The 20,750-nt window shown below is 43.9% G+C and overlaps 1 protein-coding gene across 2 annotated transcripts in view; it reads left to right on the forward strand.

Annotated features, from left to right (window-relative positions):
- ENPP1 (ectonucleotide pyrophosphatase/phosphodiesterase 1) overlaps nt 1-11,048 on the forward strand; it is a gene marked incomplete at its 5' end in the record, with an annotated part of 57,797 nt that extends 46,749 nt beyond the window's left edge. Inside the window, 9 exons of one of the 2 annotated variants that reach the window (XM_080929137.1) lie at nt 606-693; nt 1,544-1,710; nt 2,229-2,280; nt 3,704-3,858; nt 5,278-5,407; nt 6,724-6,804; nt 7,593-7,725; nt 9,303-9,465; nt 10,767-11,048. In XM_080929137.1, the coding sequence (XP_080785263.1) occupies nt 606-693; nt 1,544-1,710; nt 2,229-2,280; nt 3,704-3,858; nt 5,278-5,407; nt 6,724-6,804; nt 7,593-7,725; nt 9,303-9,465; nt 10,767-10,937 (1,140 nt within the window). In that variant the 3' untranslated portion in view covers nt 10,938-11,048. The remainder of the gene's footprint in view (nt 1-605; nt 694-1,543; nt 1,711-2,228; nt 2,281-3,703; nt 3,859-5,277; nt 5,408-6,723; nt 6,805-7,592; nt 7,726-9,302; nt 9,466-10,766) is intronic. The other variant, XM_080929138.1, reaches the window with a different exon arrangement.
- Between the last annotated feature and the right edge of the window lie 9,702 nt (nt 11,049-20,750).

Raw genomic sequence — 20,750 nt, forward strand, 5'->3', positions numbered from 1 at the left:
CCTGGCATTTTAAACTTCTTTTTTGAATATAGTTTAATCATGATCAGAATGTTTCTCCATAGCACACTGTGAGGTAGGCTGTGAGTTTGAGCTCCGGCTCTGGGGGATGGGATGCCCTGTCTGGCTTCTGTGAGTGTCCCCACCCACGGGTGGCATATGTGCACATAGATACATACATGGAGACACAAGTAAAAAAAAACAGTGAAAACCTTTTATGAAAAGAAAAGAAAATTTAAAATGCAAAATTCCACCATAAAAAATTCAAAAGTCATGTTTTTTTTTTTTAATGGAACTTGTCCTATTTCATAGATGAAAAAAATGATTTCATCGTTCACTCTGTTCTGATTATCAATCCAGAGAGTACAGTAAAAGTGAACAAAATATTCTTAGGTATCTTTATACACAATGAAAATTAAAACTGTGCCCAAGAAAGCTCACTGGGCCTGGTGGTTCCCTTCCTATCTTACGTGGCCAACTATATCCATGTGTGTGCACCCCTCTGTGTGCACCACAGACAACATAAAATGTTGGCCAGCTACAGGCATAACTGAATTAAACTCATATTTTAATTTAACTTAAACATTTCATATTTCTGGTGAATTCAGGCTCTCTTTATTGGCTATGGGCCTGCCTTCAAGCACGGTGCTGAAGTTGACTCCTTTGAAAATATTGAAGTCTATAACTTAATGTGTGGTAAGTGTGAGCAGCCATTCTGATGGGTGTAAGATGGATGCTCTTACAGAAGAGCTGGGCTTGGTTGCCAGTACCCATGTTGGGTGACTTACAATGGCCTATGTAACACCAGCTCTTGTGGGAAAAGTGGCCTCTGTTGTCACCAGCACTGATGTGTATATACTGATGTAGACCAACATATACATATGATTAAAGATAAATATAATCGCTTTGTTTTCTGAGACAAGGTTTCCCTGTGCAGCCCTGGCTGTTGTGGAACTCAATGTATAACTCACAAGCTAGCCTTGAATTCAGAGACCCACCTGTCTCTGCCTCCAAGTGCTGGGATTAAAGGCACGGGGCACATGCAGCCACCTGGTTAAGATCAATCTTAAGTGAATTAATGGTTAGGACTTTGGGTGGCAGGGCACTTGCGTCAGTATCAGGACACCACCTTTGGGGTGGAGCGATGACTAGTTCTTCCAGACGACGCAGGTCCAGTTTCCAACACCGCCATAAGACAGCTTACAAACAGCAGCTAACTTGAGCCACAGGGCATCCAGCACACTCTTCTAGTCTCCACAGGCACCTACACTCACATGCACGCGCACACACACACAGACACACACACACTCACATGCACACGTGCACACACACATACGGTCTTTATAGAATAAGTATAATAAAATAACCATATATGGGTAAACAAATCAGTTTCCTATAGTTCAAGTCCAAGCATGTCCTATCTTCTTTCTAGTTAAATAGAAAGAGAATCAAATGCATTTAAAACAATAAAATGAAACTCACAGTACACAGTTTGTTTGGTCTAGAAATGTCTGGTTAACTCTTTACCATTCTTGGGACTGTGCAGATTTATTGGGTTTGATCCCAGCCCCCAATAATGGAAGTCATGGCAGTCTGAACCACCTTCTAAAGAAACCCACTTATACCCCAAGTCATCCCAAAGAAGAGGGCTTCCTGTCCCAGTGTCCAATTGAATCCACATCCAGTAACCTCGGCTGCACATGTGACCCCAGGGTGAGTATAGATGTAAAGCTTAACACTGAGTGTGTGTGTGTGTGTGTGTGTGTGTGTGTGTGTGTGTGTGTAGGGGAAGGGGGTTGTTGTTGTTCAAATGATATAATACACGGTTCCATTTCCATTAGTGCTAACTGTCCTAATCATAGTGATAGTGCCTTAGCTGTCGCCAGAATGTAAAAGAACAGTAATCTATGGGCCCAGTGGACGAGATTCATGAAGTTAGCAGGTGGAGCTTATTTTACTCGTTCTCTTTTGTTTACCTTTGGTTTGGACTTGGAATAGAGATCAGATCTTAAAGCAGATTTATAGATTCAGCTGCCACAGATAATTTTGTCTCATGGTAACCATTGCTTCTCCTCTTTCACCTCTCTTGTCAAAGACAGAAAACATCTCACATGATACTGTGTAAATTTTTTCCTTTTCTTCATGGATTAGTTATGTTACAGGAATGATATAGTGCAAAATGAAAGCATGTGTTCCAACTCCTTAAAAATCCTTTTATAAACCTCTTTTAGATTGAGCCAATCACGGACTTTGAGAAACAGTTTAATCTGACTACGGAAGATGGTAAGACATATTTACGCTCAGATCTGAAATGTGGAAGCAGGTCCTTCTCTATACAAGCTTCAGAAAGTTGTTAGGGGGCATTCTTTACAGAGGACCTATAACATGGAGCCATTTGAAGGAGCGTGGTCCTCTCTGCCAGATAGTCTAGCATGTTATTCGTAAGGCAAGAAATGTCATTTTACACTGGAAAGGTATACACCCTGTTTTGTGAAAGCCATGTCTTTCTGCACATGTTGGAAGTGTTCTGAAAATTTAAAGATTTTTGTAGGTTTATAAGAAAGCTAAGATTTACATTTAATATACCTGGAAAATTCCCGTCCCCTTATTTTAAAATTAATTGTAAGAAATTACAGGTCAATTTATCTATCTAAAGTTATTTCCCATAAATTTTTTAATTAACACTTTTTTATTTATCCTTTTCTCATAGCTTTCTAATGAGGGCTACGACTTTGTAGGCAACAGACACAATATTTTCTAATTGTGACTTGGATGCTCAGAGTTACTTTGGTCCAATCTCTAATCTTGAGATGATCTGACTGGTACTTTGTCGTTGCTAGAACAAAGGGATAAATTCTACGTTAAGTTTGACTTGAGCTGGTCTTGTAACTGTTGGGATTGGGGACAATCTTTTATCCCCAAGGTGGCACAATATGTGATAAAGGTCATAACATGTGACTCCTTGAGACCATGGCGTAGCTGAGTTTGTGGGCTCAGGAACAGTACAATGGGGGAAGTATTTATCCCTGCAAGCTTCCATAACTTCCTCTGTAAAATAGCTGTAGGACCACACTTGAGATGTGGGAAACAAGTTGAAAACCATTTTGCAAAGCGCCTGACCCTTAGGGGAAGGGCATCAAGCCATTGTCTATAGCGATGTCATATCTGCCAGTTGCTCCTGGTCTTTGCCTTCTAACAACCCACATGTGTCACTTACCTGGCACTTAATGTGAGGGATTAAAACAGCATTAAGGAATTTCAGGGACTTGCAGGGCAATTCAATGAGTTGACTGCCTGCTAACATACATGAAGCCCTGGGTTCAGTCTTCCAGCGCCACAAAGAATTAGGCATGCCACCTCGCACCTGTGATGCCAGTTCAGGAGGCAGAAGCAGAAGGATCAGAGGTTCAAGGTCAGCCCTGGCTGCATAGTTCACATTGGTACCAACCTGAGCGAATCTGAGACTTTGTCTCAAAAAATACACTTATCTATCTATCTATCTATCTATCTATCTATCTATCTATCTATTTATTTATTTATTTATTGGGTATCAATGTTTCAGTAGAAAAGGCAAAGTTTCACATCTGCATATGGCTACTCTGCAGTATTGGATGTCTTTATGGTTAAAAGCGAATTTCTCTGTGTGCCTTAAAAGACAGAGGGTAACAATGGAAAGCGTGTTTTCATTTTCCCTTTATGACCCAAGCAGAGGATATTGACTACACGAGTGTGCCCTACGGAAGGCCCCGGGTTCTGCAGAAGCAACACCGTATCTGTCTGCTCCAGCAGAGACAGTTTTTGACCGGATACAGCCTGAACCTCCTCATGCCCCTCTGGACATCTTATACCTTCCTCCGTAATGCAAGTATCTGCCCCGCATTGTGCTGTTGAAAGCAGTTTACCGCTGCTGATCTGTTAGCCTTCCCGAAGGACGAGAGGAATCCAGAAGTTAGGGCACAGCGTTAGGTCGGCCACCAGCTGTCTGTGTGGCTGTGAGACTCAGGTTAGAAGTCTCAGCAGCTGATTTCCTTTATCCTCCTCTACCCCTCCCCATGTTTGAGTTTTCAAGGCAGGATTTCTCTCTGTAGCCCTGGCTGTCTTGCAACTCACTTTTTAACCAGGCTGGTCTCGGGCTCAGAGATCTGCCTACTTCTGTCTCCTGGGTGCTAGGATTAAAGACTGCCACACCCAGTCACCCCCTATTTTTAATACTGTGTGACCCTGATTTATAATCCTAGGAGATCAAATTGGCAACAAGTCACAGTTACTCTTTTTGAAAGGCAGGAATGGCTATCTGAGCATAGCTGTCTCCAACTGACCAAGTTTAAGGAGACCCATGAGAGCTCTGTCTTGTCGCTGCCCCTCAGCTAAGAACCCCACACAGAAGGGCCGTGCATTTTCTCTCCCTCATCCTGCCAACAACAGACTATCGGGGCCTTGAAAGGATTGTGTACAGATATCTTAGAATAAGTTACTGTCCTCCCTCACTGTGGCCCACAGCGCTTAAATGGGAGGAGAAGGGTAAAGGAACCATGGGTGATTGGTGAGCCATAAAGATACCCTTAAGGGATTGTGAGGGGATTGGAGAGAGCTCCACTGAAGGGAGCAGTTAGACTTAATAAATGGTTAGTGTTGACGCTCTTTGAGAGTCCTAGACAAAGAGATAGGGATACACACACACAACACACACACACACACACACACACACACACACACACAACACACACACACACACACACACAACACACACACACACACACACACAACACACACACACACACACACACACACACACACACACACGTATATATATTTGTTTATAAAAATACTCACTTTTATAGACATTCGCATTTGTGCAAAATTTTTTGTGGTGTGCACAGGCATTTGCTGTGGCTCACTGCTGTGATTTGGGATTGTCATTGATTCTGTTTGATTCTGATTTACCTTGGTGCCCCCCACCTCTTTCTCAGAAACTTTTGGCTGTATTTTTAGATATGGAAGATGGAGAAGACTTCCTGGAAATGGATTTTTTTAAATCTTTACAGTGTTTAAAACTGTGTAAGCAAAACATAACCTCACAGTAGCAGACACTCGCATATAGAGATTAATAGTCTTCCCATTGTAGAATGTGTTTGTGCTTTAGACAGAAAATACCCACAGGCAGATGGGAAGCAGGAGAGGGTTGTGACTGCCGGTGCAATGCAGCCCGCCTCTAGTTTACTAGCTTCCGTCTCTGCTCCGTGCCTGGTACCAGCTGATTCCTCATCATTTGTTCCCCAGGACCAATTCTCCACAGATAACTTCTCCAACTGTTTGTACCAGGACCTTCGGATTCCCCTTAGTACCATGCATAAATGTTCCTATTATAAAAGCAATTCCAAGCTAAGTTATGGATTCCTCACGCCACCGAGTAAGTACCTCTCCACTGTGGCACCATGGCTTTTCCCTTGCCTGAGCTTTTCTCGTTTCTTGCTTATGAATCTCTCATGGGTCTGTGGGAACTCTCTTAGCATGTAGGAGTCTCTGGGAAAGTATCAGCACCAAATTAATACTAGCAATAATGAAAGTAATAAAATATATTAGTGAAAAATATCTCCCGTGTATTCTGTAGCACTGTGAGAGTCTTTTATGGTATTGACCAGTGAAATGATATATTAGGAACATAACTGGGGAAACATTACATTTTTCTGAGGCTGGAATGTTTGATTCATTGCATGCTATGTGTTTGGGAAGTTATTGACCTTGTACAAATACTTCAGGTAGAAGACTCTGTCTTTCCCGTGCATTTTCCTGAAAACTTGGAAGTGAAGCATCTATGTCTTAGGAAGGAGGTGAAATTGCTCAGTGGTTAGGAGCAGTGGCTGCTCTTCCAGAGGTCCTGAGTTCAATTCCCAGCAACCACATGGCGGCTCACAACCATCTGTAATGGGATCTGAAGAAAGCTATAGTGAACTCACATACATAATGAATAAATAAATAAATACATAAATAACTTGTTTTAAAAAGGAAGGAGGTAGCTCACCTCCCTCTTCCCAGTCACACCCTCACAAATCCCCCTCCCCTTCTCCTCAGAGATGGGGAACCCCCCCTTGGGTGCCCCTGAGATATCAGTTCACAGCAGGACTAAGAGCATCCCCTCCCACTGAGGCCCAACCAGACTCTTAACAAGACTTTTTAAGGCCAGCCTTAAAAGGCAAAACTGAAAAGGCCCCAGGTGCCCAAGCCCTCAGCTTCCAGTTCAGCCTGCAGACAACACTTGGCCATTGGATGGCTAGAGAGCAAGGCCTAGCTCAGTTTACACACAGAAGCTGTGTGAGGTGTGCTGGGGCAGACTCGGCTGTTTGCTCTGGGTGGTAGGTGCTGTGTGCTCAAGCCAGAATTTCTGAGCTTTCTTCCTCTGGTTGTAAAAAAAAAAAAGTTTGAGAAATTTGTAAACACAGCTAAAATAACAGAAATAAGGTAAAAGTTTGAAAAGGTATGTATGGTTCAGGGCTTTCTCATTAACAGTTGTATTTCTTTGATGAACGATCAACACAAATAAATGAGTTTACATTTTTAATTTTCAAAGGGATTTGGGCAAATGTGCTGCACTTCCTGTCTGCTAGAACCTGGGCAGGTTTTACAGGCTTCAGCTGACTTTCAGCTGACTGCTCCTCTCTACCCCGAGAAATTGCAAAATGTTCTTTATGCTGTATGAAAGAGTCATGTTCTGTTTCTTCTTTACAGGAGTAAATAGAGTTTCAAGTCAAATATATTCCGAAGCATTGCTTACTTCTAACATAGTGCCAATGTATCAGAGTTTTCAAGGTAAAAACCTTTAACGATGATGTCAGTATATGTAGATTTAGTCAACATGTAATCTAATTTATAGTTTTGATTAAATGTGTACTTACCAAATGCACTCCTCAGGTACCAGAACACACACAGAAATGTCTATAAATACTAAGAGGTATATTTTAGTACATCTTTGCTTTGTATTTATAGGCATTTTTGGCAAAAGAAAGTATATGGTATGTTCTCTATAGTTACATAGTGAAGTCAATAAACCAATACATCAGCTTCAGTATGGTTCCTTATTTAAATAAGTTTGGATGGCTGTTCTCACGTTAAAAACAAATAGATTTCATAGCATTCTTGGCCATTTCAGTATTTGGTTCCTAGAAAAGTAAATAGGCATTCATATGTAAACTTATGGTACAGAATATAAAATATACCACTTACGAGGACATTTTATTTGAATTTCTGTCTAGGACACATGTATATTTTCAGAGGACAAATTCAGTTATGAGTAGTGAGTCTGATTCATTGTTTGTGCTTCTCTGGTGTTTAAAAATGCTGACACAGGGTCATTACTACAGCTTAAGATGAAGATGCATACTTCTGAATACAGAGATGGGGTTGAACCCGTGTTTGCCCCTTAGCCTTTCTGAAAGCCAAAGGTGAACCACACATTCTGGGCTTGGCACTAAGACTGAAGCCCATATCAAACCTGTCTTCGCTTACTGCAAAGACCAGCATTGCTTTGAGCCGCTCACCAGTTCCACACAGGAGCAGGGCGTGTCGTTCTTTTGAAATTGCAGCATCTTCTCTTTCAGTTATATGGCACTACCTTCATGACACCCTCCTGCAAAGGTACGCTCAAGAAAGGAATGGCATCAATGTTGTCAGCGGTCCCGTGTTTGACTTTGATTATGATGGACGTTATGATTCCTTAGAGATCCTGAAACAGTAAGAACATATTTCATACCCTTAAAAGTAGCTATAGAGGGGGATTTCCATTTAGTCAGTGGATCCTTTTCTGTTCAGTGCAACTCGTGGGTACATAGGAGACACTTATCACCCAGGGGCATTTGGAAATCTCTAGGATAGATATAATTCTCAGTTTCAATCATTTTATTTTCCAATGAGAGAAGCCACATCTCCCCATTCATGGGCACTGTGTACACGCTGATCCCTGTCTCAGATCTCTGCGTGGTCAGTGTTGGGATGCTCATGTAATAGATGGTCAGACACTGAGAACAGTGCTGGCTCGGCGACAGAGATGCTCAGTGGAGGGGCAAGAAAGGACATAGAAATGTAGGGTCATAAGCCCAGTGGCCTGAGTTAATAGCACAGCGCCAAGCCATCTCTCACTGGATGTCAGGCAAGGAAACATCATTTTGAAGAAATTGTCAAAGGAGCTGGTTTCATAAACGGGAATGTTCTAGAAGCTGGTTGATGCTTTGGATTCTTTTGTGGGAAAGATGTGTGGGGCAGGATCTTCCACAGGTATGACAAGCACTCACCACTGAGCTATGTGCCTTACCCTGGTGAATCTCTATTAACTCATTAACTTAATGGCATTTTCTAAAAACAAAACAAAACAAAAACAAAAAAACCTGCAAGGCAGATACCGAAGACTACTGAGATTTCATCCCTCACAGAGACCCTCTCACTGCTTTTCAACAAAACGTCTTGGGTGTGTGTCAGTTTGTAAAACACGTACTTTTAAACTGTGCCTACTATTAGCACAGGGTTTCTCTATGTAGTCCTAGGATCTTGGAATTAGCCGTATAGACCAGGCTGGCCTTGAAGCCACAGGCACCCCTAGTGGTAGGATTAAAGGTGCGTGCCAACACACCCAGACAGTTCAGCTATGTCTGTTGAAGCAGATTTTTTTCTATATAGCTGGCCTGTAAGCCATGTTGTGGAGATTGTAGAAGAGACCTTATGTGCGCCCCTCTCACACCGTTAGCCAGAACCCTGTTTTCAGTGTATGGTACAGGTTATGACTCTGCACAGGGCCATATTCGGAAAACAGTGACGTCACAAATAAGCACAGGCTGTAAAACAGAGGTCCTAGTCTTAGCAAGGGGTGGTGGCAGTTTGTGATTCTTTTTCTCAGTTAAAGTTTTGGAATAAAAATAGAAATTCAGTCAAAGGGATGGAGAATTTATGGCGTGTCCTCTTTGAAGGAAAGGAGGGGTCTTGGTCTATTTTGTGTCATTGTGTGGCTAATAGAAGACCATCGATATTGATCTAGTGTTAGAATATTGGTTATAAGGTTTTTTTTAAGTGTTTAAATATATGGTCTGAATATTCTTTAGATAGAAATGAAAAAAAATTTTAATAGAAATTATTTGTACATCTACTTATTAGCATCAATAATTGGAGTATTGAGGCAGCATGATTTATTTCACATTTTATAACGGGCTTATTTAATTAAATTAAGCTTTAGACATTTTAGCAAAAGCAGGCTGCACTGAAGCATTACTAAAACAGAGATAACTGTTTCTTAATGAAAGCGAATCTTGCATATTTTTCAGGAACAGCAGAATCATCCGCAGTCAAGAAGTTGTGATTCCAACTCACTTCTTCATCGTGCTGACCAGCTGCAAGCAGCTGTCTGAGACTCCCTTAGAGTGCACAGCCTTAGAGCCCTCAGCCTTCATATTGCCCCATAGGCCTGATAACATTGAGAGCTGCACGGTAAGTAACAGCTTGCCTCCCTTGAACACTGATGAGTAACCTGTGTGCCTTACATTGTCCACATTCTGGAAGAAACAGAACTCCTGAGTGTACATGGGCTTTGGATTTATCTGATGCTATTACTTGTAGGCCTTTTTAAAAATTATTATATTATTTATTCAGAGAGACCATGGTGTGTGTGTGTTTGTGTGTGTGCGTGTGTGCAAATACCATGTGGATCTTAGAGAACATCTTTCAGGTGTTGGCTCTCTCCTTTCCCGACCTAGGCCATTAGCTGCTGAGTCATCTTCCTGGCCCCATAGGCCTTTTGGATACGCCTTTGACCTTTTTCCATGGCCATCTCCAGAAATGCTTATAGCACATGGATGTACCATTTCTGTACATGTTATCTGATTTAATGACTGTCTCCACTTCCATTGACTAGAAAGTCTACCTTTGGTTCTATTCTGATCACATATTATCTAGATCTTTACTCTCTTCCAAAATGAAATTGCGTTTTATGTATTTTTCAACCCCATTTCCATGGGGCCCTAAAGACGACACATATCTATGGTAACCAGAGTTGGTGTGATACAGTTGCTCACAGCTTTATGTTTGATTTTTAAAACCCCCCTGGCACAGGGGCAGGAAAGATGGTCAGTGATTAAGAGTACTGGCTCCTTTTCTAGTGGCCCTGGGTTGGATTCTTAGTCCCTATATGGCAGCTAGCAACCAGAACCCTATTTCCAAGAGGTCTGATTACCTGTTTTTTTATTATGTACAGGATAATGCATTCAGGCAAAAATAAAAACCCCATATGCATATAATTTTATATAAATATATATAATTTAAAAGTAAATAAATCTCAATAATAAAAAATAACTAAATAAACATATGGTAAAGCAATACAAATTTACTTGTTAAGTTATACTTCCAATAGGACAATCATATGACCAGAACTTGAATCCATCCCACCCCCCAAACCCCACCCATTCTTCTCTACCGCATTGTTATATAGTTCCCGTTTCTGATAGTTTTTTTTTATACCAGAAGCCTCTAGGAATGAGTATTCTTACAGCCATGCAGTGTATAAGCATCTGTTCCCAGTTTGCTCTCCTTCCCTTAAATCTGATATATCTAGTTCTACAGTCAGGCCTTTTGTACAGGCTGGAAAATATGTCACTCAAAAGTGTGCATTATGCCTAAAGTGGACCCTGTGGTTTCTGTCACTTCCCAGCCTAAAATGTCCCAAGTAAATAAACTGAGAAAAGGGGGACCTTGTGGGATTGTGTCCTGAGTGTTTTCTGGTGTTTTCCCTCTAGCACGGGAAGCGGGAATCTTCGTGGGTTGAAGAGTTGCTGTCCTTGCACAGAGCTCGGGTTACAGATGTGGAACTCATCACCGGCCTCAGTTTCTACCAGGACCGACAAGAGCCAGTGTCAGAACTGCTGAGGTTGAAAACTCATTTGCCCATCTTCAGCCAAGATGACTGATTGCTTTTTTTATTAAAAAGAAACAAAACACCATAGATCTTTTTTTGAAAGAGTCTTATATTTTATACAGTCTTCTACACTCTTGCATTGTCTGGAAACTGTCATGTGAAGTTAAAGCTGGGAATCCTGTGTGGTGCTGATGTCACAGGGCTGTGTGACAACTCGGCACCTCTGCGGTGTTCCTGTCCTGTGCAGATCCCCTGTCTACAAATTAGATGTGTTACCAACGCACTGGCAGTAAAGACACACTTCAGCTCACACCCAGAAGTGCTCTTGGGTCCCCCTTATGGGCAAGGGTCAGTGAACATGGTATAGGGACCCGATGGTAAAGGGACCCGATGGTATAGGGACCCAATGTTGGGATTAAGTAAAGGCCTGAGGTAGCTCACGTCTCATTAAAAAAAAAAAGGAAAATGGTCCTAGATTAATCTTTACTTGGAGTCTCAGTTTTAACTAAATGAGGTCCCATTTCTATCCTTTCTGTCTCCTCCTTGTGCTTTTAAAACAAATTGTGATGGGATCTCTTCAGGTTTTTAGTAGCTTTTGAAAACTGCACTTTGATGGAAAATTTGTGAGTAGAGTATATCTGGCTTTTATAAAAAAAAAAAAAAACAGACTACATCTGTACACACCTACACAAGTGCACACTCTTGAACAGGCACACACTCATATGCACACACTCTCACACCTGCACACATACACACTCTTGCACATGCACATCTCAGTCCTCTACACTAGAAATAAACGAAGACTGAAAAGAACCCTGAGCAGTGTTCTCTCCGGTCATTAAAACTGGGCTTTGTTTGGGTGAATCCCCAGAGAATTCGTCGGCACTTACAAAGTGACATTTCTCATCGAGAAGAGACCCCCTCCCGCCCAGTGGAGAAGGGCTTTGCCTGCCTTAGCTCTTCAGTTTGAAGCTGTGTAGATCGGAAGAGAATGTGTCACCCATCACTTAGCACTCGACAAAGGACACGGTGCTGTAATTTCCCCTCTGCATCGACTGCGTCCTTGTTCCAACGTGTGAACCCCCAGAGACTGTGTTAAATTTTAAGTTTCCTGGGCCCATTTTGATATAATACTAGTCTGCCAAAGATTTTCATATGTCCTTCCTAGGATAATCATTCTTTTTGTCATCTGTAAAGATGTTTAGGAATAAAACTTGCAACGACCTTGACGTGGTAACTTAGAAGGTGTCGTTTTATTTTACCCATGCACTCTGGCATGTGTGTCTTTCAGTCTGTTGTTCCCGGGGGTTATATATAAGCCATTGTTTTATTTGTAGAATGTTATTTCTGTTTTGCTTCCTTATGTCTTCTATTTGCTGAGTTCACTTCCATTGAGTGTCAACTTCTTCATTTGTTCCACGTGTGTTTGTGGGCGCCACTTGGTACATCTTTATGACGCTTTTGCACAGTTCCCATTGGTACGTCCACACTTCCGGCCTCAGTGTCTGTTTCTGTAAATAGTGGGGTTTTCTTGCCCTTGACATATTCTTCTCCTTCTGATGATTGTTTTCAATTAAAACCCGGCTATTTTAGGCATTCTGTCTTAACACTCTGCCTCTTGGGTAAGGCTCCTCTGACATCATTCCTGCAGGAATACTGAGGCCCAGCTTCCTTTTTCCTGTCTGGGAGCTGAAGTATTCCACCTCCTCCGTTGGTATTGGAGGTAAGCAGGGTAGGGGATCAGCTCCCTGCTAGTACATTGCTGAGGCCTCCCCTGCTGGGATGTGAACAGTACCACTTACTGATCCTGGCAGGTCTCCAGTGATGCTGGCATCCTGGAGTCAACTTCATCACCACTGGACAGGGATGGCTCTTAGACTGCTCAGCCTTCACTGGCCCTGCCTGGTAGTGGAGCTAGAAACCGGGGCACAGCTTTACAGCTTGCCGAAGGCAGAAGTGTAGGTTCCGCACCCTTCCCTGGTGTGGGAGGGTCTTTTGTGGGTTTCATTGGCACAGAGTCGATTTTGTTGAGTTCTGCTTTGCCCTTTTCTTGCCCTTTGGGTGCCATGTTTTCCACTCCCTGCCCTCCCCCCATATTCTGGCATTTTCATGTTGCTCCTTCATCAAGGCTGAGGTAGATGAGCTTAAAGGAAAACTTGGAGCATTATTCCCGAGTCCTGAGGTACTTAGTCCGCATGTGCTTTACTCCATTCTTCTGGGTTTGTTTTTTCTGTAATATAGAGGCTTTGTCGCCAATCAGCAGGATATGTGCTTCACTTTTGTAGAAGTGTCTCATGGAGTGTGCATGTGTGTGTGCGTGTGTGTGTGTGTGTGTGTGTGTGTGTGTGTGTAATAACACTTCCTAGTTACATGACCCACTTGACCTGAAGCATCCTAGTGGGGCTTCATTAAAAGGATAAGTTCCCATTTTCTGAGCCAGACACCACTGTAAAGAGGAACTGGTTACAATTCCTATAATCTTGAGGAAACAGGCCATAGGGGGAGAAGTGTGGGTGGGTTCCTCAGAAGTAGGAACTGTTGATGAAGTATGAATGATATACTAGGTAATTAATTCAGAGTCCATAGCTCTTGGGGACTACCTATAGGTGACTGTGGCTTTATCCTACCTTTTCTGACAACGACCCTCCCTTAAATCCTAAATTTGACTTCTGTGCCTTGGGAGTCCGTGCTTTTTAACGAAGGGAACTAACGAAGTAGTCAGTACCTTCATTGCTGAGAAAGAACCAGGCAGACATTTTAAAAAGTTTTCAAGAACCAGAGATACAGACAAGACCACTGTGGGAAGAAGGCGGAGGCTCAGTCTGTAGGGAAAATGCATCTGAAGAGACCAAGGACTGTTTGAATGGAGGGAGATGTGATGGCCGAGGCGGACACTCCCCTGAGGAGTCTGGTCACCCTTGACTTGCTCTGTTATTAGCCAGGGTAATTTCTGTCCTGTGGGCACGTGCTTATCTGCTAGAGGAACGGGCGCTTGAACTTTGAAACAATTAAGCTGATTGCCCTTCATGTAGAAGCTTGTAACAGGACAAGCCTGATGGGAAATGCATTCCTAAGCTAAAATTTTAACATGGCTACAAAGCAGGGACATTTGGGGGCTGTTTTGGGTCAGTCTAAATATTGTAAAAGACAACAAAAAAATTCTTCTACAGGATGTAGGTGTGTCTATACTGAGAAATGTCATTTTCTTAATAAAACTTTGATATACTGAGTCTTGGCAGCTTTCCTGTGTGGCTATGTGTGAGGGCTGGGGTGGGGGAGGGGTGGAGCGCCCCGCAGAGAAAACCAATCCGGAGCTCAAGCATTGTTGACATTGAACCGAGGCTGCCTTGTTGGCAGTAGAAAAGGAAGTAAAGTTCACTTCAGTTTCGCAGAGCAAACACTGCCAGCCTGCAACCTCTGTCCTCTTTGGGGGCAAGACCATGTGACTGTCATGAAACTAGAGGAAAGGTGCCAACTTGTGACAACTATAGACATCTTCAGTGTGAAGCGTTTGCACGCATCCCTTCCATTATAATTAATGATGCAAGAAGAATGCAGTTTACTAGAAATTGTATCTGGATGCCACACAAGTTGACATAAAACAAGGCTCGGTTTTCTGTCATAGCTTGGTGTAGTATTGTCGGCTTCTTCCTGCTCTGTGGAAAGATTTCTTGTCAGTTTACAAGCAGCTGACCTGCACTTTACTGTTCTTCCCAGAGCTGCTCCAACTGAACTCTATCAGCACAAACTATCAGCTCAGGGGACAAGTTCCAGCTTTAATAAGAATAAACCAGTGCTTTGACTTAAAATTTAACCTATTACCTAACAAAAATTCAGAGTTTACCTTCTGGGGAGATATTTAAGAGCATTAAATGCTCTTCCAGGGGTTCTGGGTTCAATTCCCTGCAACCACATCGAGACACACAGATGCCTGACTCCGATCGCTGGGCAATCAGGAAACCTCTTTTTCCTCTGCAGGCACCAAATGCACGTGATGCACACACGTGATGCACACTGCAATACATGATACACACACGTGATGCATGCAAGCAAGAACACTCATACCTACAAAGTAAGAAGAATCAGAACTCACGGGTAGAATTCATCTAAGTCTTCACTGTAAAGATTCAGGACACTGTTATACAGGAAGGAAAGACTGCTAATGGTATCTCAATAATTCTATCTTAGAATGACCAGACGTTTTTCACTATAAAACATATTTATGGAACTAGGCATGGAGACACAGAAGGATCATGCGTTGGAGACTGGCTTGGGCTATGTACAAAGAGAGCCGTCTGAGGTTTAACCCGGGTGGTACCTGGGTGCTGCCGGTGGGAAAAAAGCCTCAGACTGGATGTGAAATATGGAAAATTTGACACTGTTTCAAATGAGGCAAAATCTCTTAGTCTAATGAGTGTTCTTTATTGCTCAAATTTGAAAATTTTAAATATTCTGCATGAGCCTTCTAATGACTGGATTCTCATCGGCTGCTGTGTACCGGGACAATGTGGCTGTTTTGAAGAGCTTAAGTTACAAACGGAAACAAGCTTGCCAATTCCCAGAGCTCCCTGCACTTGTATGTAAGACATGGCCACTTTGTTTCCATTTTAATGCAGGAATCTGATAACATTTAACTAGAGCAGGTCTAGCCATGGCTTCCCAAGCTGTGCTGATCATTCCGTATCTGGGTGTGAGGCATTAGGGGGAAGTCGGAGCTGAGGGGATGAGGGGAGGACAGATGGAACTCCTGTCCCTCCGTACTCACCTGTGAGCATTAGCCTCGAACACTGGTTCTCAAACTGGGGTGGTGGGGGTGGTCAGATATCAGATATCCCACGTATCATATGTTTACATCACGATTCATAACAGAGGCAAAATTATAGTTATGAAGTAGTAAAGAAAATAATTCTATGGTGGGGGGTCACATAACATCAGAAACGGTATTAAAGGGGCACTGCATGGGGAAGGTTGAGAAGCATCGCTGTAGTATAAGGTCTGTCAGACCCTTCAAGATGTAAACTAGTGGACAACATGCCCCAAGGCTCCTGATGCTTCCTGTGTGGCTGTAACATGGGTGGCTAGATGGTACTGTGTACCAAGAAGCTGTACTCAGACCTTAGCCGCTACAGCAGGTACATCCTTGCTAATGGCAGAGGCTACAGCCAGCACAGGAAAGAAAGTCGTTTCAAGAGTGCTCAGTTTCTTTGTAAGGAGACAAAAGCCTGCATCCAGACACCGCAGGGACCACTCCTCCATCTTGCTGGCGGGATCAAACCGAGTTCACGGTCCCAGGTCCACAAATGACTCCTTGTTCTCTTATCATCTTGGGTTACACGTCAAATATCCAGGATGAGGCCTGACCACCAAGGCTCTGAGTCAAAGGTCTCGGAATCAGGTGGCCGGGCAATGTTTCCATGTTTCCCGTAACTTGCTGGCCACCAGTCAGGGCCAAACCACAATGGAGACTCCCTTGCCCAACCCCTTGTGTGAAAATATGAGTGGACAATGCTACAGCCCAGCCCCTTCCTCCTCCATCTGTGGCCTCGTCTTTAAACATGCTGTGCAGCTTCTCCTCACGGACACAGCTCAGCTCTAGCGTCTGTTCCCTGGCCCTGGTGGATCAGTGAGAGCACGGTTACAATGCGCCTTTGTCATCTACACTGACCTGGGGGTGACTTAGGTTGGATTGAAGTGGACTCGGGAAGAGCTTTACACATCCTGTCCATAAAAGGCCTAGTCAAGGCCACTGAAGGGAGAATGGAATTTTCTGACCTTCGGTTACGAGGGGAAGCTTGGGAGCAGGGGCAGAAGGCTGTCACTGGCGGTGAAGAAGCAGAGAGCAAAACAGGAAGTGGGCTACGAAACCTCAAAGCCTGCCCCTTTGTGTTTCCTCCTGTTAGAGTGCCATTCCTTGCAGGTTCCATGACTTTCCCAAAAGGCGCCACCAGGTGGAGGAGCCACGCGTTCAAATACAAGCCTATGGGGAAGGCATCACATCCAAACCACGTGATGTGGCTCTAAAGGATCATTAGCTTCTACAGAGGCCCCAGGGACCTGCCATGATCTCTTCTTAAAGAGAGTGCCTTCACCACAGACTTCATGAGACAAGAGATGCTGACTAAGAAACCGCCACACTCACACCCCTGCCTGGGTCCCTCCGAGCCTGCTGTGATTGTAGCCTTTGAACTGGTCCCCAGAGCGTCGTTGATAAGGTTTATGGCCTGTAAGTGTTCGGTTTCACAGGGACTATAATTCAGTAGTGCAGCATAGATTGCCCTGGTTGTTGTGATAAGCATGCTTTCAAATTGACATATACATTTTCAGATATGTATGGCCATGTTGCTGAAGTCACACGTTACTAAAAGCAGAAATAAACTTTGCATCCAGTTCTAGTATAGACACACATCTGGGGGCCTAAAGAACATGCTCAGGTGAGCAGAAAGCACTCGGGAATTGCTACCAAAACATACACTTGAGGGCAAACACGGTGCAGGAGGGGCTAGAAGAGAAATGCAGAGAGAATGAGGCTGGTATTTCAATTCGTACATATAGTCAGAATAATACATATACATACACATACACATACACACACACACACACACAGACACACACACAGACACACACACACACACACACACACACACACACACACACACACACACACAGCCAAGGTCTCATGTAGCCCAGGCTGCCCTTATTTCCTCTGAAGGGACTATGACCCTCCTTCTCCCAGGTACTGGGATTACAAGAGGGCTCCACTGTGCCGGCTCTAATTGATTACTTTTAAAAGATTTACATATAGATACTGCACCAGTGACAAGTCAGATTTTTAAAAAGTTAATAAAAGTGAAATTGCCTTTTAAGGGCCTTTTACAATCGTTTCGGGGGCTCCACCCTGGGGAAGGTCTGCTGCCCTCTGAAGGGAAGAGGAAAGGAAGCCTTTGCTGGGCTTTGCCTTCTCACAGGAAGCACTCCAAGGACATGCAGCCAGAAACAGCAGAAGCACTTGGCAAAGGTGGCCGTGTGTGTAAGTGCCTGGGCTATCACACCCACTGGCTCACACCAGACCTTCTGGTAGCAACCAGACAGCGGATCGACCAGACAGCGGGTCAGCCAGACAGCGGGTCAGCCAGACAGCGGATCGACCAGACAGCGGGTCAGCCAGACAGCGGATCAGCCAGACAGCGGATCAGCCAGACAGCGGGTCAGCCAGACAGCGGGTCAGCCAGACAGCGGGTCAGCCAGACAGCGGGTCAGCCAGACAGCGGGTCAGCCAGACAGCGGATCAGCCAGACAGCGGATCGACCAGACAGCGGGTCAGCCAGACAGCGGGTCAGCCAGACAGCGGGTCAGCCAGACAGCGGGTCAGCCAGACAGCGGATCGACCAGACAGCAGCCGGGACAAGCTGGTTGCCATCAGCTTCCAGGCATCTTCCCAGGGAGGAGAAATACTTCCCCACTACTTCCTTTCTGTGAAATCCAGGATAATGGGATGGGTTCAGGTTCAGAGAACTCACATTGCCACGTACGTGTCTCCGCAATCGTCCTATCCATCCGTGTCCCATGAAAGGCATCTCTGACATGAATCACGTGATGCTGCCGCTGACGGTTTCTATCATACCTGCGGCCGGCAGTTTCTTTTGTTTCAAACTTTTGTGCTAATGACTTCCGTGTTCTCCTAGTAAGCCTGTAACTGGAACACTCTAATTCTCACACTGGTGAGGAACTCCAGCCTGTAAACAAGATGTCATGGTGTCTGTTTAAAATCACATGTATCATGTTTAAGTTCACTCATCCGTCCAAACCAGAATAATGCCTTTTGAGTAAATTTATTTTCGATTTTATTTTAGTGTGTGTGCACACACGTGTGTGTGTGTGTGTGTGTGTGTGTGTGTGATATACGTACACACAGTGTGGCAGGACACAAACATGGAGGTCAGAGGAGGAAGGTGTTCCACTCAGCCCTTTAGGAAAGAGTCTCTCTCGATTTATTTAGAGTTAGGTTGACAGCCAGTGATCCCCAGTAACCCCCTAACCCTGTCTGCCAGTGGGGGGTTAAAATAATGCAGCTGGGTCTGAACCTAGGTGTTAGGGATGTGAACTGAGGCCAGCTTTCACAGCAAGTGCATTTACCAATGGAGAAAGGCTTTAACTCTCCACTGAGCAGTGAGCATAAGCAGTGTGACATCATGGGGAACAGGTACAAAGTTCAACAAACACAGGAAACTATTTTCACTCGTTTGTTAGTTTATGTACGAAACTATTTTTCTATGCCTGGCACTCAAGAATGGATCCAGAGTCTCAGCCATGGCAGGGAACGTAGGGAACTGGACAGTCATATCTTGGGGATTGTTACACAAACTTTTGTGTGCTATCTGAGGGTGAGCTAGCAATTTGTTTCAAAGAGCAAATGAGAGTTCATTGACTGTAACATGAATTTTGGGACTTTGTTTTGAGGAAAGCATTGTACGATTTTAGAAAAATACAGTGATGTTGAGTTTAAACAGAATGCCCCACCCCTCCTCTTTGTCTCTGGACTCTTCTGTTCCTCTCTTTTCCTCTCCCTCCACCCCCCCCAGCTTCTTTTCTCACTCATCCACTGGCCCTCAACTTTCCCAAGGCTAGACCCTTTAATATTATTCCTCAAGCCCTGGCGTGATGGCTTCTATATGCTCAGCCCAGGGAGTGGCATGATTAGAAGACGTGGCCCTGTTGGAGTAAGTGTGTCACTGTAGGTGTGGGTTTGATCCTCACCCTAGTGGCCTGGAAGTCAGTCTTCCACTAACAATCTTCAGATAAGGATGTAGAACTCTCACTTCCTCCTACACCATGCCTGCCTGGATCCTGCCATGTTTCTGTCTTGATGATACCGGACTGAACCTCTGACCTGTAAGCCAGCCCCAATTAAATGTTGTCCTTTATAAGACTTGCCTTGGTCATGGTGTCTGTTCACAGTAAAACCCTAACTAAGACACCTGGTGACCTCCAATCATAAAATTATTTTATTGCTACTTCACAATTGTAAACATTTTGCTACTGTTATAAATCATATTTACAAAGTATCTGATATGCAATACCCAGGAAAGGGTCCTTTGGCCTTCAGCTTAAAAACCCTGACCCTAGAAGCAATGCCCTGCAAGTATGGTGTGGTGCTGCAAGCACAGCCCTAGAACTTAACTGTGCTGCATAATGAATGTAAGAACCCTTGTACGGTCCCTCAATCTCCACTGCAGTCTCTAAAGTCTAGGTTTCAGGTAAAGAGAGATGGTGAGAAGGCAGAGGCCGTGTTGACAGCTGTCACCAAGAAGACCTCATATGAGGAAAAGATCACCTCAGACTGGCTCTTGCAGAGCTGCTCAATGCCCCTTGCTGGGGGAGCGACTATAGTAAAGAGCACAGAAGAGCCACCTGGCAGGGCACAGACTTTCTTTGGGATTCTAAAAAAAAAATGGGAGTTGTCATGTGAAGCCAATGCACCAGAATTTGTTGTGTAGCCTAAGTGAGATCAGACAATTTGTGTCACAAACCTGTCAAAAGAGGGGACGGGAAACCCACAGCCTGTTTCCTTTTCTTTTTAAGTTAAATTTCAATTTTTGAAATTAAAATATAATTACATTATTTTCTCCCCCACTTCCCATGTAGGACACCCACCACCCCTCATGCTCTCTGAATACTTTTCTTCTTCTGTAAGAAGACTGGTAAGATAAGTCTGGCTTCTGAGGGACAAAGGCAGGGCTGTGTCTGTATTTCAGAAGCGTTTGATGTGGTTTCTCCAGGGTAGTGGTGGTGGTTTATGTCATTCTTGTCTCCCTTTTCCTTGTAAGACAATCTGCCCCTTTGGATGTATTCTGCCCTTTGTCCGTTG

Source organism: Micromys minutus, assembly GCF_963924665.1.
Source record: "Micromys minutus genome assembly, chromosome: 15".
In the NCBI taxonomy this organism is placed as follows: Eukaryota; Metazoa; Chordata; class Mammalia; order Rodentia; family Muridae; genus Micromys; species Micromys minutus.